This window comes from Pezoporus wallicus, unplaced genomic scaffold (genome assembly GCF_028554395.1).
Source record: "Pezoporus wallicus isolate ANWC-B61680 ecotype Strahan unplaced genomic scaffold, APGP_CSIRO_Pwel_v1 contig_7505, whole genome shotgun sequence".
Lineage (NCBI taxonomy): Eukaryota > Metazoa > Chordata > Aves > Psittaciformes > Psittacidae > Pezoporus > Pezoporus wallicus.
Window position 1 is genome coordinate 1,004,105 of NW_026638908.1, and position 20,495 is coordinate 1,024,599.

Below are 20,495 nucleotides of genomic sequence, written 5' to 3' on the forward strand. Positions count from 1 at the left end.
CTATAGTAGGTATCAAGACCCCTCTTACACACTGAATTGAAGTTGCTGTAATGTACCTAATACCATGTGGAAGAGTTAATTAGTTATTGACTTGGAGTGCCTACAGTTTTCAGCACCAACTATTCAAAGCTTTTTTCAATCAACTGCCAATTGAGGATGATTCTGGAATGAAGTCTGTGTTTGAAGATTTTCAGACACATTACTAACTTGCCTTGCAAAATAACTGCAAGTTAATTAATCATGATATGGGATCACCTATGTAGTCAGTAATACACATGCTTCCAATAATATAAATAACACAGACATTTCTGGCAAATTTAAATGGTTGTTGTTGTTGTTTGTTGCTTTTATAATTTTGAAGTGTAAGGACAAAAAGTTACCTACCGCTAAAAAGAAAAAAAAGCCTGTCAAAGCCAAAATGGATAAAAACCTTTTTTTATTTTGTAAAGGATAATCTCCAAATGCTGTACAAGAATTAGATATAGACTAAGGCATGTCAGAACTACAGACATGCCTTAGACTGTAGCAGCTTAAAAATACATGAACATGATCACACTATTCATTCTTAAAGCTACTAATGGAATTCATAAACTAGAAGGCATATAATCTGGTTTGGGAGGCAAAAGCCTTAGAAAAGCTGGTCTCAACATCTTTTCTGAGGCACAGGCACCACAGTAGGGGCCGTTGCCAACTTCAGCATCTAGAGATCCTTCAGTTTCAATGAGTCTATGAAGTTTTTAAATGAAATGGGTACTTTTAACAAGAGCCTAAAATAAAGGAGGGTCACTTCACCTGGAATGCATGAGCTTTCACCCCTGTGTTGGTCAAGGTATGAAACATTGTACCTGTACTAGCCACTGCAGAGCTTGAAGTTGCAAAGACCAAAAGGAGGAGCAGTAATTAAGGTTGCGAAGATGAAGAAAGAGGAGTATTTCAGGAAAGTCAAAGCTGAGTCAAGGTTATATGAGTAATGTTAGAGGTGGGAAAAGGCAGATCAACAGATACAGGAACGTGGGCAGAGGAGCAGGAAGCTGGAAGCAAATGAAAGATTTGTGTCAAGAAAGAAAACACAGAAGAAGAGTTGTGAAGAAGGCTCTACGTGCCGAAAACAAAATCTGAAATAGTTCAGAACTAATTATAATATTTTCCATTCAACAATTATGCCCTTTTAAAAAACTAAAACCAACCTGCATAGACATGCAGTGGCTGTGAGATACCGCCAAACTCATGAGAAATGTTCTGTGATTCACGCCAAAAACGTAAGCATGTTAAAGTGCGGCAGGTCAAGCTGTCCTAATTTTGGGTTTTTTTTTCGTTTTGATTTGTTTTGGTTTTTTTACATTAAACAACTCCAAACACACAGTACACTTTTGAAAGAAAGACATTATTGTCCTTCCTACAGAAAATTGGCCCCAGTTTACTAGGAAAAACATCTCTGATTTTAGTGCTCAAGTTTTAAAATTTACCTCAGTGTTGATGCTGCCAATGAGTCCTTGGACATTCCTACAAAACATCAAGTGCTTAAAATGCAAATAAAACTCCCTGTGGGAATTTTTAGTATCTTTGTTTCAAACTGCATATATAGGCTAGGCACTCAACTCCTGTTCCTCTAAGCCAGATTATGACTTCTGAAAAGCCTTCTGTGCAACAAAATGCCTTTGAGAAAACCCCTAGCTTTCAGAAACCACCACCAGAGCACTTTCCACACCCTGTTACACTTTCCCATGTTTTGTATATGCTATGCCCATCAGCTGAAATTCTTCTCTATAGTTTGCAATATCCATTCTGAAAATAGTCAGATTACAAATTTAGGACCAGGATGAAAGTCTAGGGAATCTTTATTAGAGGCAATATTAGCTTTAACAGATTTAATAGCTGTAATGACCCTACTGTTAGAAATCCAGAAGCTATGAACTCATTTGACAACTTTAAATCTGATTTAATAAGATGAAAAGGGATACTAACACACACCACCCCCGAATTCTGAACACAGTTTTTTGTAAGACTGAAGTGGTGCTTGAACACTAAAGACTAAACTAGACTTGCACTGTAGGAGGACTGTACCCAAAAGCTTGAATTGTTCTACAGGCTCAACATATGGGTACCAGTTAGAAGAAAAAAATCACAAAAGACAAATATACAGTCATTATTATATTGACATTTTGGTTACCAGCATTTTCATTAAATCATCTTCAGACACAATGTAAGGCACTAAGAAATTAAGGCAGTAACTGTCCAGTTTTAATGATGGTATATTTGGTAATTTTATCTTACTCTCATTAAGGAGAGAGATATCAAAGGACTACGCATTTTCTGCAGGATAAAAACATGCAGGTGAGCAGTTACTACAGAGCAACTAATGCAGAGTAAATCCACACCCTAGACTGCCTTGCTGTAACTTGTTCATGTAGCCATACCCTCCACTTCAGTTTAAGTTTTTCTACCAAATTAAATTAAAACTACCTAAATACTGAAGAAGGGTTCCAAGTTGTGTGCACCAAGAAAAGCAGCTGTATAGTTTCAGCCGTTACTGCCTCTAGCAGTCCACACTGTCTCTCTGCTGGAGGTAATCACCCAGACAGCAGACTGTTGCAGTGAACATACTCCTCTGCTGCAGCCCTCCAGTCCACTGCAGCACCTCAGCAAGAATTCCTTTGTCAAGGGCAAAACTTAGCACTGGGACCATGGGCTGGGACAGCTGCAGTGGAGGAGCACACGTGCATCACTGACTGTGTGGTACCCAGCACCACCTCCAGTGCAGTAGAGAGCTGGACAGTCTGAGACAGCACCACTTCACACGGGCACAGCTGAATTGAGCACAACTCAGTTTTCAGGCAACTCAGAATAGGTACAAAGAAGTTGAACATAATTTAGTTAATCTATTTCAACAGTTAATGCAGACTTTGCTGAGTGTTCCCATGTATACCATCCCGAAGACAGAGATTAGCACCAAGAATTCTTCCAGTGAAGCAAAAAGTCACAACTGAGCAGAACTGTGGGATCAGCACTACAGTAAACTACAGATCATAAAGGGATATATAACCCTATAGATAGGAATACAATAAGCATCTAAACTTCAACACTGCAGGAGGCAAAACAGCTTGAAAATAAGATAAAGTAGGAAACAGCTCAATTTGTTTAACATTTTTTTCAAACTTAACACTCCACTTGTAATATACACTCAGGTATTTTTATATCACACAGAAAAGATGACTTTTAGGTCCCCTAAAATGTTCACTGCTACTGCAAGCCCTTTGAATCCCTCTACAGAAGCTTGCACCAAAGAACAGCAGCTCCCTACCAAAGTAAGGAGACGTGCATAAAGAAATACGCTTCCAAGTAAATCCTACATCCTAGCAGACAGCGGCAGTCAACCAGCCACAGCACATGCATTTGCTGACAGTAAAATTAGTAAAGAGCTACTGCAAAATAATTAAACTATCGAGATAGACAGAATTTCAAGCACACACAGTACCCAGTACCTAGATGGGCCTGCAATTCTTTTGGATTTAACTATCAAGAATCCAAATTAATATTTACTTGACAAGCAATCTGTTTTAGGGCTGAGACTGGAATTCAAATCCTGAATTTCAAGAAGCAAAACCAAAGTTAACACCCCATTCAAGAAACTTGATTTCAGATGAGCTGGCAAAGACCTAATCATACAGTTCAACAGCCACAAAAATTACTTTGATAGCATTAGATGTCAGTATCAGCTCACTAAAATGTAACCTACCGGTGTTAGCACTTAATTCACAATTCTAACAATCATCATCTACAACTGTTAGATCAAAAGTAACTATATGAAAGGCAAATCAAAGTAAAAATGTACAAGCATGTTCCATGGATTAAAGAAAAATGTAGAACAGAAGACATTTGTGAAAAACCCACTCTTTGGCAGCAATTACAGTCTGAAACAAAATGGCTTGAGTAGCTGAAAATCCCCCATTCCAAGGGGAATTTCAGGAATGAAAAATATTGTCTGCAGAACTACCTGGGCTCAACATTTAAGCTAGCAGAATAAGCAAGCAGAAACTTTTAATACCATCTTACTTCATTTTTATTACTATTTTAAGGGGGAAGGGAGGGAGGAAGGGAGTGGTGTTTGGGTTTTTGGTGGGTTTGGTCTGTGTGTCCTCCATCCCCTCCCTCCTTCTTCAACATAAAAAACATAGAAGTGATACAAACCCAACCAAAATTTATATTCAAGTTTATTATAGCAGAAGGAACCAAAGCATCACAGAGGAGGACTAGCCAGAAGGTGGAAAGAAGGGGTTGTTTGAGAATGCAAATCCATAATCCCAATACAAAAACTGGTTTTCAGATGGCATCTATATTTTAAAATAGATTAAAATATTTAATCTATTTTATTAAATAGAATAAAAGAATTTCCACATTCTGGGCAAGTGCTTCTACACGCCACTGAAAGGAAAACAGAAGGTAATAGCAAGTTGTGCTCTAACATCACTGAGGTGCTGAACAGTGAAATGGACGTCTGTCAAAATGACTGTCATGTATTCACATGAGCTTTAGCTTCCAGAGGGCAGAAGAACAACAGAGACGAGAAAGAACAGCTCGAGAAATTCTGTTAGTACAGGGGTTTGGTATTTTGGTATACAGAGAACTGCAAGCATTTAAGACTGACACTGTGGACAGAGCCTTGAGTGACATGGTTTAGTGTGTGGTGTCCCTGCCCACAGCAGGGGGATTAGAACCAGATGATCTTAAGGTCCTCTCCAACCCTAACTATTCTATGACTCTATGACTACTTGCACTATGACAAGCCTTTCTTGTCTGGAAATGTTCACAGCTTCACTGTTAACGGGTGAAAGAAAATTATAAATACTTTTACCAGCTGTCTAGGTGTGCTGTTCCTGTATTTATTAAAATGCCTTGAAAATTTATTTCCAAGCTGGTTTACATAAAACTCAGGAAAATACAACTAAAAGACTACCATAACCATCAATAAAGAGAAATTTGAAGACCTAATGCCCAGTTCCTGAGAGGACCACTTCACAGACTGCATGAAGGATTTCCTTCATTTTCTTTAACTGACATAACTGTGGTATTTGGTATCACAGCTACAGTAAGGCCGGTAGTTTTTGAAACATTAGCCAGAAAGCAGAAAGAATGAAGGTCAGAGAAGACAAAGAGACCCTGAGATAAGCCATCGGTGAAATAACAGCTGATGAGTCATTTTCTGCAGCAGAGCCAGTTCCTTTGACAAGGTTCCCACATATCAGAACTGAAGAGTAAACTAACATCCTTTGCTAGTCATTGCAGCTTCCTCGATCACCGATCGAAGATGCTTAATTTAAATGCAAGACAATCTGCAGCGTTATTGCAACATCTTAGTAGAGCAGTAATAACTACAGTATGCTTGCAAATGAAGAGAAATGCACAACAGAAAGTACAAGACGGCAAGGAACACGAGGAACAAATGCAGTGTTTTCATTTTTCTTGATCATATGTTGTTACATTAGCTGTCTTCATTGATTTTAACATGCTACTTTTAAGCTTCATTAACTTCTATTACTGTAATATGAACATGTCAACAGCGTGATGCCAACCCTTGTTGGCTTATTCAGAAGGGGCAATGAGTCCAAACAGAAATAATCTGACAGACATGGCCAATCTGACAGCCAATCCCATCATCCCAAGAGTACCTTCCCCAACAGAAGTGACAATTCTTTTACAGAAGAAAAACTTTTAAAAGCTTCTTCTGAACCTTGCATTTTTTCAGTTAAAGTGCAAAGTCCAGTTTGCTTACTCCAAATGGTCAGTTGCACCAATAAGCCAAATACCTCATGTATTTCCTAGAAATCTTCATACAGCATATGGTATCTGAATTGGGGCTATTAGAAAAGACAACATTTTCCTTCTGTTTTCTTCTGTACTGGGGGAAAAAAAAAACAAACAAAACCCCCTCAATAAACTCTAGTATTACTTCAATACTTTTGCTTCCATCTCTCCCTTTTTCCACCTCAGGAAGAGAGATATGAACCTCACAGGAGCCATATGTCATCTGTTGACTTTAGCAGCAAAACACAGCCAAAAGAACATTAAATCAGTACCTTTGTTACTTCTGACTCATCTGAATTTATATACAGTCAGGGTTTTATGGGCATAAGCTTGTTCATAAGCTTGTTTCAGATCCTGAGGTAAAACATTTTTCCTTCAACTGTAATTATTTTTATTAGTAAAATTAATCTACAAACATCTTCTTAATACTCTTGCCACAAACCAAAAGGTATGCATTAGTCAGTCTTGGAAAAATTGCTGTTTCCATATACTCAGAAGAGGTAATAATCTGAATATGTCTTCATACACCTTTCTAAGTCACATGAATATTAGTTTTTATAACTGAAGGAGAAAAGCGAAGTTCTGAGTAATGAGAAATGCACCATTTTTGAGTTAGGTGCCCCTCAATATATGCTTAATGTTTAAGCAGAAAAAGAAAATAGGGTATGCTGACAAAACTCAGTTTGCTATTCATTATGTAACATTTCTGGTTCATTTATCTATCTAGAAGCATGTGTCCATATAGAAACCATCTACATGCTGTTGTTTCCTCTGCAGTAAATAAGAGTGTACCTTCTATCTAACAGTCTCCAGACAACCCTGAGAAAGAACAACTATTGCATTGGTCACTACACACCACTCCAGAAGAGATGTGGAGCTGGAGAACCAGGGAAAAGAGCTGGCTGGAGCCTGTACCAGTCACTATAAGGGAGCCTCTAACCAGATACAAAAGAGGAAAAATATGTTACCCTTCCAGCTAATAAATTCATCACAGAGCCTAATCTCTCAAAATATGTAGGTTTAGCTTGCATTTCTTTTCTTTTGGTAAATCTGAAAACTGAGTATGATCATTCATAAGAGTCTTTGACACTGTGGAAAATCCCCTTCACCCAAAAGAGATCATGCAGATGAAATAACCAAGGATTAAGAGGCTCAAACCCATATACAGCTAGAGAAGAGAGTTGGGAGTGCATGTCCGCACACGTGTGTACCCTCCTCACGCACACAACACACACACACGATGACACAGAATGGTGGGCACCATAATTAGAGTGTTTTTAAGAAGTGTGAAGAAACTGGCAGACAGGTTGACTTGTTATTTATTTATAGGAGGCATGTGCGCACCCAAATAAGTGCAACAGGGCCAAGCAGCTTTTCAAGCCAGTACAAAATTACTGGCACAAAGCAGGACCCAACAGTTCTGCATTCCTACACAGCAGCTGTTTGTCAAGGGAGGGATGCATGAACCTATGTCTAAATTTACCTTTGATACCAGCACATAAAAACCCTTTCTCAGAATTGCTGGTAAAATGGGAGTTCCCCACACTCATAATTTTTTATCTTTCAAACCCTTGGTTTGCTTGCTTAGCAAAATGCAGGTGGAACATTAAAAAAAACCCAACATTTTGGTTCTGCTGCTTTTTAGGTAATTTTTCTAATTATTTATTGGCCTGGAAAATCTTCCTGCAAGAGCACAGAGAAGAAAAGGAGAGAGTAGTTAAATACTATAAGCTAGTAATAATAAGCACAGAGAGACTTTTTCAATTTTCAAAGGCTTTGACATGAAAGCAGAAGTAAAAAGTATCCAATTAACAAAGTTTTAGGAAATTTTCTGGTGCCTTCATACAATATGCATATTATTTTAATTCTCAGTCTTTGTTAATGCTTCCAGCTCATTAGAAGAAGAGTATCAGGCAACAAAAACAAGTTAACTACATAAACCACAGATATTATACTGCTTTCACTTGGAAGATTTCATAGCACATAAAGCAGTAAACTATAAATTAGCCCCATAAATAGCTAACTGATTGGGAAACAGAGGCAAAAGCAGTTGAAGTGAGTTGTGCAATGTGGAAGCAAAGCCCCAGAGCAGAGTCCAGGTACAGGTCCATGGTAAGAGACTGCAGGTTTACATACTGGTTAGAGGAGGATTCTTACGAGAAAATGACTGTTTTTTTTTTAATGAACCCCTTAAATGGAAGTCAACCAGTCAACTAAAAATTTGAAAACTGCTGGAGCTTTACTGAATACAACTGAATTACTGACAATTTACTAAAATCTCGTTATTCTATACAAACATCATGATGGATCACTTAAAATATTCTGAATAAATTGAGAATAATTTCTTTTTTAAAATTACAAATTTTCAGTTAGAAGATAAAACACTAATTAGTTTAATCGTTTCTGAACTAGCTGCACCTCTGAGGAAGACAGAAGTTGCTGATTCCCACATAAAGTCATGTCTGGCCCCTTCAGTTCGGCCTTTCCCTTTCCGCTTCTGACAGAAAAAAAAACACAGTCTCTAGACAACCCTGAGAGAGAACAACTATTACATTGGCCACTACACACCACTCCATAAGAGATACTGAGCTGGAGCACCAAGTTATAAAACCTTGTTCTGGCCAACTGGAGCATGCACCGGTCACTGCAACAACGTCTCTTGGCTCTGCTTATGGCTTACCCTTGGAACGATACAGGGTTTACTATTACTGCAGTGGCTAGATATTCAGGGGACCTGTTAAAAGCCTGAATCTAGGAGCTCATGTCTGATCATCCCAAAGGCTGTCTATAGAAATTTGCTATATAAGCAGATAAGCAGAGTCAAAATTGTATCAAACCTCAGCTGCCTGCTATGTCTTCCACAAAAAATACCCAGATTAGCACTCCACAAATTCTGCAGGTGTCAGAACTGTATGAACACACCACAATCCACTCCAGAAAGAAACACAAACTGATTAGCTTAAGCACACAACGAAAATAGCTTCTGCTAATACACACAACAGTGAAGCAAACTACAGATCACATACATGATCTTCACCTGCAGATGAAGCAGGCACCAATAAATTTACAGGTACCAGGATGGTTAAGGAGAAGGATTACAAATCATATGTTTAAAACTGCCAGCAGAATAGGATAGTGCCACTGAAAATTGAAATCTATCCTTCTCTTATGTCCCATCCTTGACCACTGGGCTTCCACACATACATCCCTCTTGCCCATATATCCATCTTATCTAAACATTTATGCAATTGTGTGCCAAACCAGACTGGGGAATGAACTTGCATACAGGTCAACCTCTTCTTCACAAACCTTGCCAATCCCCAGCTTAGAAGAGGAACATAGTGGAACGGGGAGAAGTAGAAGCAGCATGGCCTCCTCCTGCATCAACAGTAAGTTACGCATCCAAGCCTGCCCAGAGAACCATGTCATCTATAATCTGGCACCCTTATACTTTAGACACCTAAATCACTTTCTAAACAGAATAATAGAAATAAAATATTAAAGTGAAAAGGATATTTTTAAAAAAATATAGATGCAATTTAAGACTCATGAGACAAATTTTGAGTTCAAACGTGTGTCAAAGATTGCATATTTTCACTTATATTACTGCTGTTCCATCTAAAAGACTTCTGCTGTAAGATAATCTGTTTTATTGGTGAAAAAAACACAGTCAGCTTTAACATTCTAAAGCTGTAGAGGGCCAATACAAGAGAAAGTTGAGAAATTCTTAGCCAATAAGTATTTAAAATTTAGGAACTTGGCTCATTTGACAAAGGTAGTTCATATGACTCTTGCAATGAGCAAGTTTCTAATTTCAGAATGCTGAAAGCAACCATTTAACACAATCCTAGGAGGAAGGGGGGTAAAACTGCATTTCTCTGGTGAGTTTGTTTTCCAACATTCCTTTTCCAACCAGTAGTTTTAATAACATTAAGCAGTATTCTAAAGAAATGCTCAAGGATATAAGTGGAGTCTTAAATGAATTCCTCAATGTGGTTTCTGTGCACTTAAAACATCTCATAGATAATACCTCCCTCCAGGAAAACACATCCTATTACGTATAGAAATTGCTTTTATCAAGTTCTAAGGGAAATGGTCTCTGCCTGCTTTTGTCCTTAAGCAACTAACATCAGCTACAGAAGGGTTATGAGCACAAGAAAAAGTGCCAGAATCCTTTCTGTTACTAACATGAGTGCACACTGTGAACACTGTATGGAAGATTTCCATTTTTAGATGTCTCTGCAAAGTAAGGCCTCTGCTGAATGTTCCTGTAGAATCTAACATTTGGGGGAGGAGAAGATAAAGATATCATAACACCCTGAAATACTATACTCCATGTGCTGCATCTTCTAGTTTGCTACTGACTCAGGGTACAGAGCACAATTTTGGATCTTCAAGCAGACACTCTGTATACAGAACACTTTAAAAATCAAAAGCTTAGTACTAAAGGTTATTTCTCTAATGTCTATCTATATGAAGCTCCTGTTCATAATGAAACGTCCCAGCAGCTAGCAGAGCCAGCAAAGCCTCCCTCCTCCCACATGCAGCTTTCAGGAATACTTCTATGTTGAAAAGGCAAAATTATCATTGCCCAACAACATGCAATTCCACAACAAAACTGCACTCCAAATGGCTTGATAAGAGAACAAGTGTATGGATTTTTACAGACTTGCATCACCTCCAAGGTGTATAAACTGCCACAATGCTACTCAAAGAAACCAAAACTCTAATGCTCCTGTCCCATATTCTGTATTAGTTTGAATCTTGCCGTAAAGAAAGTTGCTGCTGAGTATTTTTTTAACTGACAGAAATTAACATGTTGGCCAAAAAATATATCTAAATAGTCACTTAGGACCTTTTAGCTACCTTCAGGATAAGAAAGCCAGAAACAATCCTGGTATTACAAGAAGCTGCAAGATACACTATGCTAAATTATTTTCAGATTTCTAGAAGCGTAAACAAGAGTGCATTTGGTGTTATAATTTGCCTCAGTTTGGACAGTCTCCAATGTTTGGACTTGTGTTGGGAAAGTTTAAGTTGACATAAGTCTCACATCAGAAGAGATTCAAGGTGAACATAAAAATTACAGCGATTTAGAACCACAACTGAATTTAATTTTCTAAAAACACTTTCATTTTATCTAAGAATTAAAAAAGGTGCATTTTAACAATGAAATAATCTGATGTAATGGCAGATGATGCTAGAATGACCTGTTGCACTTACTGCCACTACCTCCAGCCTCGTGCTTCTTCTGCGCCAACTCCTGCACACGTAAGCCATAAGCTCCTAGTGAGATCCCTCAGGGAGTTAATCCTGCAGAAATTAAGCTCTGCAGGAGAAAAGTGAGTACTTTCTGCAGGTTCAGCTCCCTGAATGAGCCCACCATGAGTCGCGCATGTCATCTGCCAGGCCATCAGAATGGATGGCAATGCCTAGTGGAGTTGAAGAGGGGAACAAGACTGTCTCCTTGTGGTAGAAACTATCCATTAGCCCAGCCAAAGGACAGGCCATAGTATTGCAAGACTGCAAGTGCACACTGTTCATAAGTTTTATTACTCTGTTATGAATTTGCCAGCTACTGCTGACTTTAAAAATAACTTGAGTAACACTTTTAAGGTATCTAAAAATACAGATCCATTGAGAACAAGGGGTTTCTAAAAAACATTTAGTATTCTGAGAACCAGGGGTTTTTGAAAAGCACATTTGGTATTCTAGCTTCTTAAAAAACTCTATGACAGCAACAAATTAAGATTTAAACGACGTTCTTCAAATAACTCCAAGCAAGTACTCTCACAAATACCTTACCTCCCATGTTTCTGTTTTTTCATTGCAAAATCTGTTAAATAGATTCTGAAGGTCATTTCCACAGCTCAGGAGGACTTGACTAATGTTATGATAAATATTCTTGGAGAATTGTTTGTGGTTTTTTTTAAGCAACGAAATAAGCGTACCATGACTTTCATGGATGTTGCCATCTTTGGTCTACATCCAAACACATGCTAAAAATAGTAAGAACAGAGTTATATTAAACCAGCAAAGTACAAGGTGTCTTGATGTAAAATTTAGTTTACATAAAATAGAAAAATATTTTTCCAGCAGATGTAAATTAAAACAGCTAAGAGAAAAACACCAGACAAACTGCACCCCACCTTAAGACACTGAACAGTTGGTATGTATGTATTATGTAAGAAACTGATCCCAGTGAAATCATGCCTGAGATACCACTCTTAGAAGCAAAAATCACAGGTCTGAGTGTATGAATGAAAATTAGGGGAATATAAAATTTTTGATTAACTGAGAATTTAAGTTGGTTACTAAATGATTACATTAACTTTTAATTTTGAGAGCAGACAGGACACATCCATAATAATAGCAGACTTTTCTTACTGTGTTCAAGGTACAAAATAACTGTTTGAAATACCTGAATGCTTCAGGAATTCGCAACAATTTTTAAAAAGGCAAAGACTCTCAATATGCCTTTAAATCACCAAAGTACCAAAGCAGGTTTTTAAATGGTTTCCTTTCTCTCACTGAGGTATCCCAGAATTGTCTTAAAGTTATCTGCATACAAAGAACACATAAAGACTTCAAAAATTTATGTTCTCCTGTTTCCATTATGCCAACATCATCAAGCACTCTCATTCCAGAGACAAGAAAAACAGCCATCTTTTTATAACAGCAGCTATCGCCTCCTGAAGTTCCAAGAAAAAAGATGGAGATACTAGGCATCAGTTTTGCTGCAACTCATCAACACCAGATAAGACTTATAAATTAGCAGCACTAGGCACACAGAACACCTGGTGCTGCAGGCTGGAAACAGCAACACCAGCAAGATAGTTCTCAAGGGTATTCATTATTATTATATTAAATACCATCTTGTATTTCCTATTGAGATACCAAGTTCGTGTATGGCACCTGAGTGTATACATACTTAATAGTTCCATGAACACATATACTTCCCCTAAACACAGCTGAATATAGATTTTTCAGGTGTTCCTTCTCAAGTTGTATCTAATTACATCTCAGAACTCTGCCAAAGCAACAGCTGTCTCCTAAGGAAAGTAGTAATTGCAGCATGAGAATCAGGGTTGTACTTGCTTCCTGCTTTTTACAGTTACTGTTCCAAAGGTGACCTCCCCCTCCTACCAAGTATACTAATATCTGGAATTTAACAGAAAAACTTATAGTAAATACCTAGGAAAAAGGGAATAAATAAATAAATAAATAAATACATACATACATAAATAAATAAATAATGCATACCAAAGCCTGAAATCCCACTGCTGGCCACTGTTATTAGGTAGATAGACAGATAGATATTCGGTAGATAGACACAGAAGATGTCTGTGACTTCTATTTCAGGCTTGCCTTAGTTTTTTCATATCTTTTAAGAAAGCGTTTGCTCTACATTCAAAAACTAATCCAAGCCCCTATTTGCTATTAAAGACCCAAGAAAAATTTATACCTCACCAAACTTTATTAGCGATTATAACTTTCTAGTTTTACATCCCTATTTTGATGTACTGGGTCAACTATGGAAAAATAACCAAATAAAAGCAGTGGTGATACACACAGATTACACTACACTTCCTACCATAGTTACTACTGATGTTACAATAGCATAACTATCAGAACGGTGTCTCGTGCCACAGATTCTAGTTACAATGCAAGTGGCAGAAAACACTACACCCACATTGGTAGTAGCCTTTTTGCAACCCTTGGCAGCACTTCATTGAAGTATGAGGAGTGGTGGGAAACTTTCAAGGGGAAAAGGATAACTAAGACAAGGCAACCAGCTGCCCTTGTAATCTGCAATCAATCTTCAGAGACACTTCAGGTCATGAGAAATTTCAAGAGGACAACCCTTTCATAGTTCTCTTCCCACAGTCAGAAAAAATAACACATGGAAAAGAAATACTCCATGAAAAAATGACTTTTTCACTAACTTTTATGGTAACTTGCATGTAAGCCAAACAATGTACAAGGGTATCAATCACTTTCCTACTTAAATGCCTTTTCAAAGTCGTGCACAAACTTATAGGCATGTTCAACCAACCCATATCAGCTGACTCATGTACTGTTTTCGGATATGGGTATCCGCAAACCTTTTACCGGATTTAGCATCACTGCCTGAGCTCAGATGACTCAGATTAAAACAATGTGAAAACATAGTTTGTTTTCATGATTAAAGTCTCCATTGGTCTTCCTGCGACAATAACAGGAAGAGCTGTACGGATCGATATGGAAGATTACTAATAGGGACTTTTCTTCTCCTATCCAGTGATATGCACGTGAAACTTTCTTAACCAGGTAATACATGTGACGCTTACCAGATCTCTGTGAAGCACCCAGTTTGCATGGAGGTAATGGATTCCATCGAGGATCTGGTAGAGTAGGGATTTAACCATAGATCTTGGCAACTGCATGGGCTTTTTATTTGCTTTTGAGGCACGGTGAAACTTGATAATATGCTAGAAATAAAACAAGCAGAAACATGAAGCATGTTATATAAGTTTTTTGTTGCAGTTTTTTTCACAAACTATTAACACTAAATAATGGAATGAAATTCAAAGATTGTTAAACTTTGCAATTGAAAGTAATAGTGATGTGCTCACAATTTTCTTAAAGTGTTTTTACTCTCTGAGTTGCTTTAAAAACACAGCTGCCAAGCTTTTGTTACTATCTAAAGACTGGCTACTTACCTTCAGTAAAGGGTCTTAGACTTTCTCCTCCCCCCCTCCTCCCCATTTGGGATCCTCTTATCCTCAGCAGCTAGAGCAGAAACTTCCAAACCAGCAGTATCTACCAGAAAGAGGACCACATTCTGTGCTTTCACACTTTCCCTCCTCCTCTCCAAAAGCATCAGGACACTGTACTCTCAACTACTTTAGTGTTTCCCCCCTGAATCAGAAACCCAGTAAAGAGAGATTAAATAAATAAATAAATTGGGAGCAGGGGGCACACAACAGGACACAACTTCAAAAACCCCCACCACATTAGGGTGAGATCATGTTCAAACATCTAAAAATGGTTATATTCTTGCTTCCAAGTTTCGGGTCTATTACTTCACTGATGATGACCAGCTAGTGTTTTTTGGATTACAGAAGTCAGTCGGCTCGTTAGAGGACAAATACCACTTGAAAACAGGGAATGCAGAAAAGGAACCCAGCATTAGTCAGTTGAAGAATGAAAAAAAAAAATTCATTAAAAGATTACTGAGATATCATGAAATATTCATAACCTAATTAATATTCATTGTAAGATCAACGTGGAGATGGTGAGTTAGGCTGGTTTTGCTACTCGGTAGAAGAAATAAAGTGGGGTGAGGCCACTCTACCTTTTCAAACCTCAGACAAGGTGGGGCTATGCAAGCCACAAACCCAATCTTAACATACTGCCATTCAGTGAACTACTAAATCTATTCGTTCTGATGAAAAAAAAGAAAAAAATCTCCTTTTTGAAGGCAATTCAAAGAAGCATCTCAGATAACAAAAGTTTTCAATTATGTGCTTTTTGAAAGACAGAAATAATAAAGGCAGTTTGCATTTTTAGTGAAAGCAATTCAAAATGCTAATTTGCAGACTGACATGACTACTAATTACCCCGTTCTTTAAACAGCATTTGCCTAGTTCAAGATCATCCCCCTCTCCAGGTTAAAGAGGTAGCTAATGGCTCTGCTTTCATTAGATCTCTGCTCCCTCCACCATCACCACCCACCAAGTCTGTCACTACTGTTCCGAATGCAAATGGTAACAGGTTAATCTCATGGTAAATGCTACCTCTGGCTGTCACCAGTTCTCTAGCTGCTGTCAAGCTGTGCTTAGCAAAGGTGTAGACAATACTGTTTAAAAAGAAATTAAAAAAAAAAAAATTTTTTTTAAATTTAAAAAAAAGGCTCCCACTGAGCCTTCCACACTGCATGGACAACAGTGATGGCTGAATATTTTAAAAAGTACAGAAAAGAAAGCTACATGATTATCAGTTTTTAATACCCAAATGAGCATCAGTAAACAAAACAAGAGCTTAGTACCTGATCCTTTAATTATGCAATCACTCTGAAAACTATAACGAAAAACCTCAGCGGATCATTTCCTTAGAAAAGTTTTTTCTTGTCGTATCACAAGCAGATTGCGTCAAAACTTCAACTAGGAGTCCCTGCCTTCCAGTACTGCACAATGCTCGCCAGGTAATGACCTTCCTATGTAATTACAACATGATTTATAAATCAGTAATGATACTATAAACTTCCAAATGAATACCTTTATTAATACACGGTATAAAAAAATAGAGGAGCACCAATGGGCAAAGGTCACAACACAAAGACACATAAACCCAGCCCTTTTTCAACATGCATGTAATCACTAAAAGCATAGTGTGGGGGAAGGTTTTTTCCTGCAGCAACTCATAGCAGCAGCATCCCCTTTCTTCCTCTCATTACCAAGGAACACTTAAATGAACTTTTGAGGCAGATAATCTGCCCTTACACTGAGCTTTAGGTATGCAAGTTACCTCTAAACCAAAGCTAGTGTAACTAAATCAGCACAATGCTAAGCTAAGTTACCCAACCAGACTTGACAGCTGAGGCTTTCCACCACACCGACCAAAGCTGGCACACGTTCCAGAAGATGACAAAGCCTGCTCTTATTTGCCTCTGAAATACCACTTACACGCATTTTTAAAATCATCTTGTTTTGATGCTTGCTTGTCCCAGTCAGAAAGGCTAAGAAAGCAAGCTCCTTTCTTGAAAGTTATTGAATTGCAGAAGTGAATTAAAACTGATAGTTTTAAGTAAGCATGCACTATCACTATTAGATAAAATTAAATTTCCTAATAAAGCAAATAAAAAATATTGTTGCCAACTTACTCTCCTGAAGTGTATATTTGTCAAATCAAAAACTTTATCCTATCACAGTTTAGATTCAAGAAATGAACAAAAATTAAAAACATACTGCAGGGCCAAATAATACAGGGAACTGAAAAGCTGCATTTGCCTCATGCAGTGGTTGTGACCAACTCCTACCCTCAAGTGTTTTGTAGAAAAAGCAGTTCATCCAATTTCTTGTAGGGAACTACCCACACAAAGAAAGACCAATATACATACCCAGTGCTAATCAGTAATTTTAATGGCAGTGAGCACCTAAGAAACTGAAGGGCACACCAGTACCATTATGCTAAAGGAATTTCTTAAGCAATTCTGCTGACTTTCGGAGGGTATGGAGATGTGCTCTGAGTCAAAATATTTAATACTTAAAATTCAAAACCCCAAGTGTAGAAATGGATGCAAGTAAAAGCACAAACTAGTATGTTCTTTATACAGAACTGCACTACGCAAGTGATGAGGCACTCTCTACTAGCTTCACTTCCTGAATAGTCACAAAGTACAGCCTCAAGTACAGCATATAAAGGCTATAATCTTAGACGTAATAAAGGTACGAATAACTTACAGGAATTACAGGAATTGTAACCTGTTTCCCGTTCCCTAGATGACTCCCCTAACCAGTAGGCTTCAAAACCACACTCCTCCTTTCTCTCATTCAATAAATCTTTTTGCAGAATCACAGAGCATCAAGACTGCCCCACAAGTCAGGAGTACAGATTTGAAACCTGACACATAGAATAACATTCTGCATCTCTCTCCAGGAACCAGGAGGGGCGTTTGGACACTGCAGCTTTAGGTATGCTTAAGTTCTTTGCTGAATCTTACGCCTAATGGATAACCACTAAGAATAAAGCATAAGGACTTCCACAATTCACTCAAGTCAGAGAGGAGTGTTTGTAGAAAGAAGACAGACAGAATGAAATAGCTTCAGCATTCTCCACATTTTTTTTCACTGTTGCTCTCTAATGATGACTTAATTCCCATATTCTGATAGATCACCTGGCCACAAAAGCTGGAAAATACCCAGGCACTTTCACCAAAAATTTAAGGAAGCCTTAATTGTCTGTTCCCACCATACCATGCACAATGCTACAGAACAGAAACCCACCCACACCATTATCCAGTCATAATTTAATTTAAATTAGTTCATTAGAGCACTGCAGATGCAAGCTTTCCTTCTCGTATATCTAAAAAGCTTCAAAATGAAAGAACACGTCATATGAGGCAAATGAAATTCCAAGCAATATTCAAATCTATTCAGCAAAAGTAGCCAAGTTGCTTTTCCCTTCTGCGCATCTGTATTTTCATATTCCTAAATCTTAAAAGCATGCTGACCCTGACTGGATTCCAAAAACACTGTGAGCCAATTAAGGATTCACTTTTGAAAATAAACATAATGTAAAAATATTTCTATTGCTTTTACATATTTCGTTTTAAATTCAAACAAGGCATTAACTTTGTGGCAGTGGCTTTAAGTCTATACTCTAAATTAATACTTCACCGAAGAACATTAAAGAACACAGAATGGAATTTATTAATATTCTACAAAAGTAATGAAACCTCCAGAAGCATGCTATAATTTGTTGTTTGCAATATCTGAGACTACTGGTTTTGTTTCCTCACTGCTTATTCCCAATTTCCAACTCCAAAAAATAAAATAAAATTGAGAGGAAAAACAGATGAACTGGCTTATTTCAGCAAGACCATTTCAGCTTTTGCAAAGGCAAGACCATACAAACAATAACAGAAAGAAATTAAGAGCTAAGCATTTGGAAAGAAAATGCAGTGGTGACTTATGAAACAATATTCAATCTAGTCTTCAATTGGCTTTCTATGGTACCTAATGTGTTGAGATTTATGTGAAAATTGGCTGATGAAAGAACTATGTACATTTTCTAAATCCTTCACCATAAACAATGCATGACAATATAGAACAAACTCATTTGGTTTCATGAAAACCCCTAGTATTTACCAAGCAGTTAAATAAGCATTCAAAAAGATCCTAATTTGAGCCTGCTTCAAGGAAGCCAAGCTGATGCAAACATACTCTCTGTTTGTGTGGTCTCATTCCTGATTCTGAGAATTGCTCTTCAGTATAACAGAGGTTAAAACAAACAAGTCAGACCTGGAACATCTTCATGGAAGTAAGAAGCCAGCTAAAAGAGAGATTTTATGCATGTCTGACTAAATGCAGATACAGTGTGAGGTCCCACCTAAACAGATGGGATGATTCATAGACCTCAAGGCACAAACCCCTAGAAAACCTTACTACTTGAGTTCTACTGTTTAAGGCAATGCTTGTTTCAAACTTCCATGCATCTCCACCAAATGAAAATGCAATCATGTCAACACAGATGCTTCTCCCCACTGAAATAAACTGTCTGCTCTCACACTGAAGCAAAAATCTTTCCTTCTATACAATCCCTAACCCAACCTTTGAGAATAAAACAGAATTACGTCAATGCTACAATATAAAGTAAAATCACATTTTAATATTAAAGAGATGGAAGCTTGGATGCACATTAAATCTGTGCCATGGTCAAGAGGAAGATACAGATCATACAGCTTCAAGTCCTATTTTAAACAGAAAACTATTTCCATCTTCTCTCTTCAGCAATCGATACCCAAAAAAAGGTAACTAATATTGTTGAGTGCTAAATGTAAAGCACTTAAAAGGCTATGGGAGAATAAATCAAAATCTAAAGAGGATATAAAAACTAAACACGCATTGTTTGCAAAATTTTAAAAAAAGAAGCAGCAAAGATAGATCCAACTAACCTGAGCAACACTTGTGCTGTTTCAAAAATAAATCACAGCTTCATACGGCTACATTAAGGACTCGTTTCAGACACACACACACACACAAAAAATTGTCAAGGGTATATCAAAAATAAAATTTAATAAAATCAAAAGTGGGTAAAAGTCTTTCTACAATAATCATGTAGGCTTCCAATTTTGAAAGCATTACAACAACCAGCACACAACAGCCCTTTAAAAGACAGGGAGGGGAAAAAACATACCTCGACACATTCTAAACAGCGTCAGTACATGGCCACCAAGTATCGCTCTTAGAATGTCATTAACCAAAGTGTCAAACAAAAAATCCAATTCCCAGTGACAGTAAGTGAGCATTTTAAGAAACACTGAAAGGAGCTTTAATACACTAAATTTTGCTAATGCCAACTCGCTTCAAATACCTAAGCTTTGAAACACAGAGCAGATATAAACAGATTCAGCATCATTTTCCCACGTTTTGCTGGGATCTTTCCAGGTCTTCTACATCTTTCAGACCTAAATATGTCAAAATAAGTCTACACAATGATAAGAAAACCCATCAGAATTCAGCTACCCTTTCTGCAACACTCAGTATTCACACCAGTCTTCACATTAATTCTTCACACACTTCATCCTTTTTTGCACACTTGCCTCTGTCTCTGAGGTCTGTTCCTACCTGTTGTTTCCTGCAATTCTCATGCTTTCGGTACAAAAAAATGAACCCACACAAAATACCCTCAAATCCCTACAACTCTGGCAGAAAAAGCAAGTTTTGTGAGTGACAAGCGCATTCTCAGAACAGACAGCTATCAGCAAGGAATGTCACTGCTCTCTGCAGGAAATCCAACCACCACTTTAGTGTCAAAAAAAACCCATCCATTATATTTGGAAAGGATAAATCATGCTGTAAAGACTTTCAGTAATAGTGGCTGACAATAAAAATTGTAACTTTAAAGAAAACAAAACCTATGCTAGCACACTCCTTTCTATGCCAGCAAATCTTAAATTCTTCTGCCAGCTAGCACAATCCTATATTGCT

The 20,495-nt window shown here is 37.6% G+C and overlaps 1 protein-coding gene across 2 annotated transcripts in view; it reads right to left on the bottom strand.

The window, feature by feature from the left end:
* The window catches only part of CDK19 (cyclin dependent kinase 19), a 128,757-nt gene that overhangs the window by 45,346 nt on the left and 62,916 nt on the right, over nucleotides 1–20,495 (bottom strand). For both annotated transcript variants that reach the window (XM_057413225.1, XM_057413226.1), the window contains exon 4: nucleotides 14,133–14,273. In XM_057413225.1, coding sequence (XP_057269208.1) covers nucleotides 14,133–14,273 — 141 coding nt within the window. The remainder of the gene's footprint in view (nucleotides 1–14,132; nucleotides 14,274–20,495) is intronic.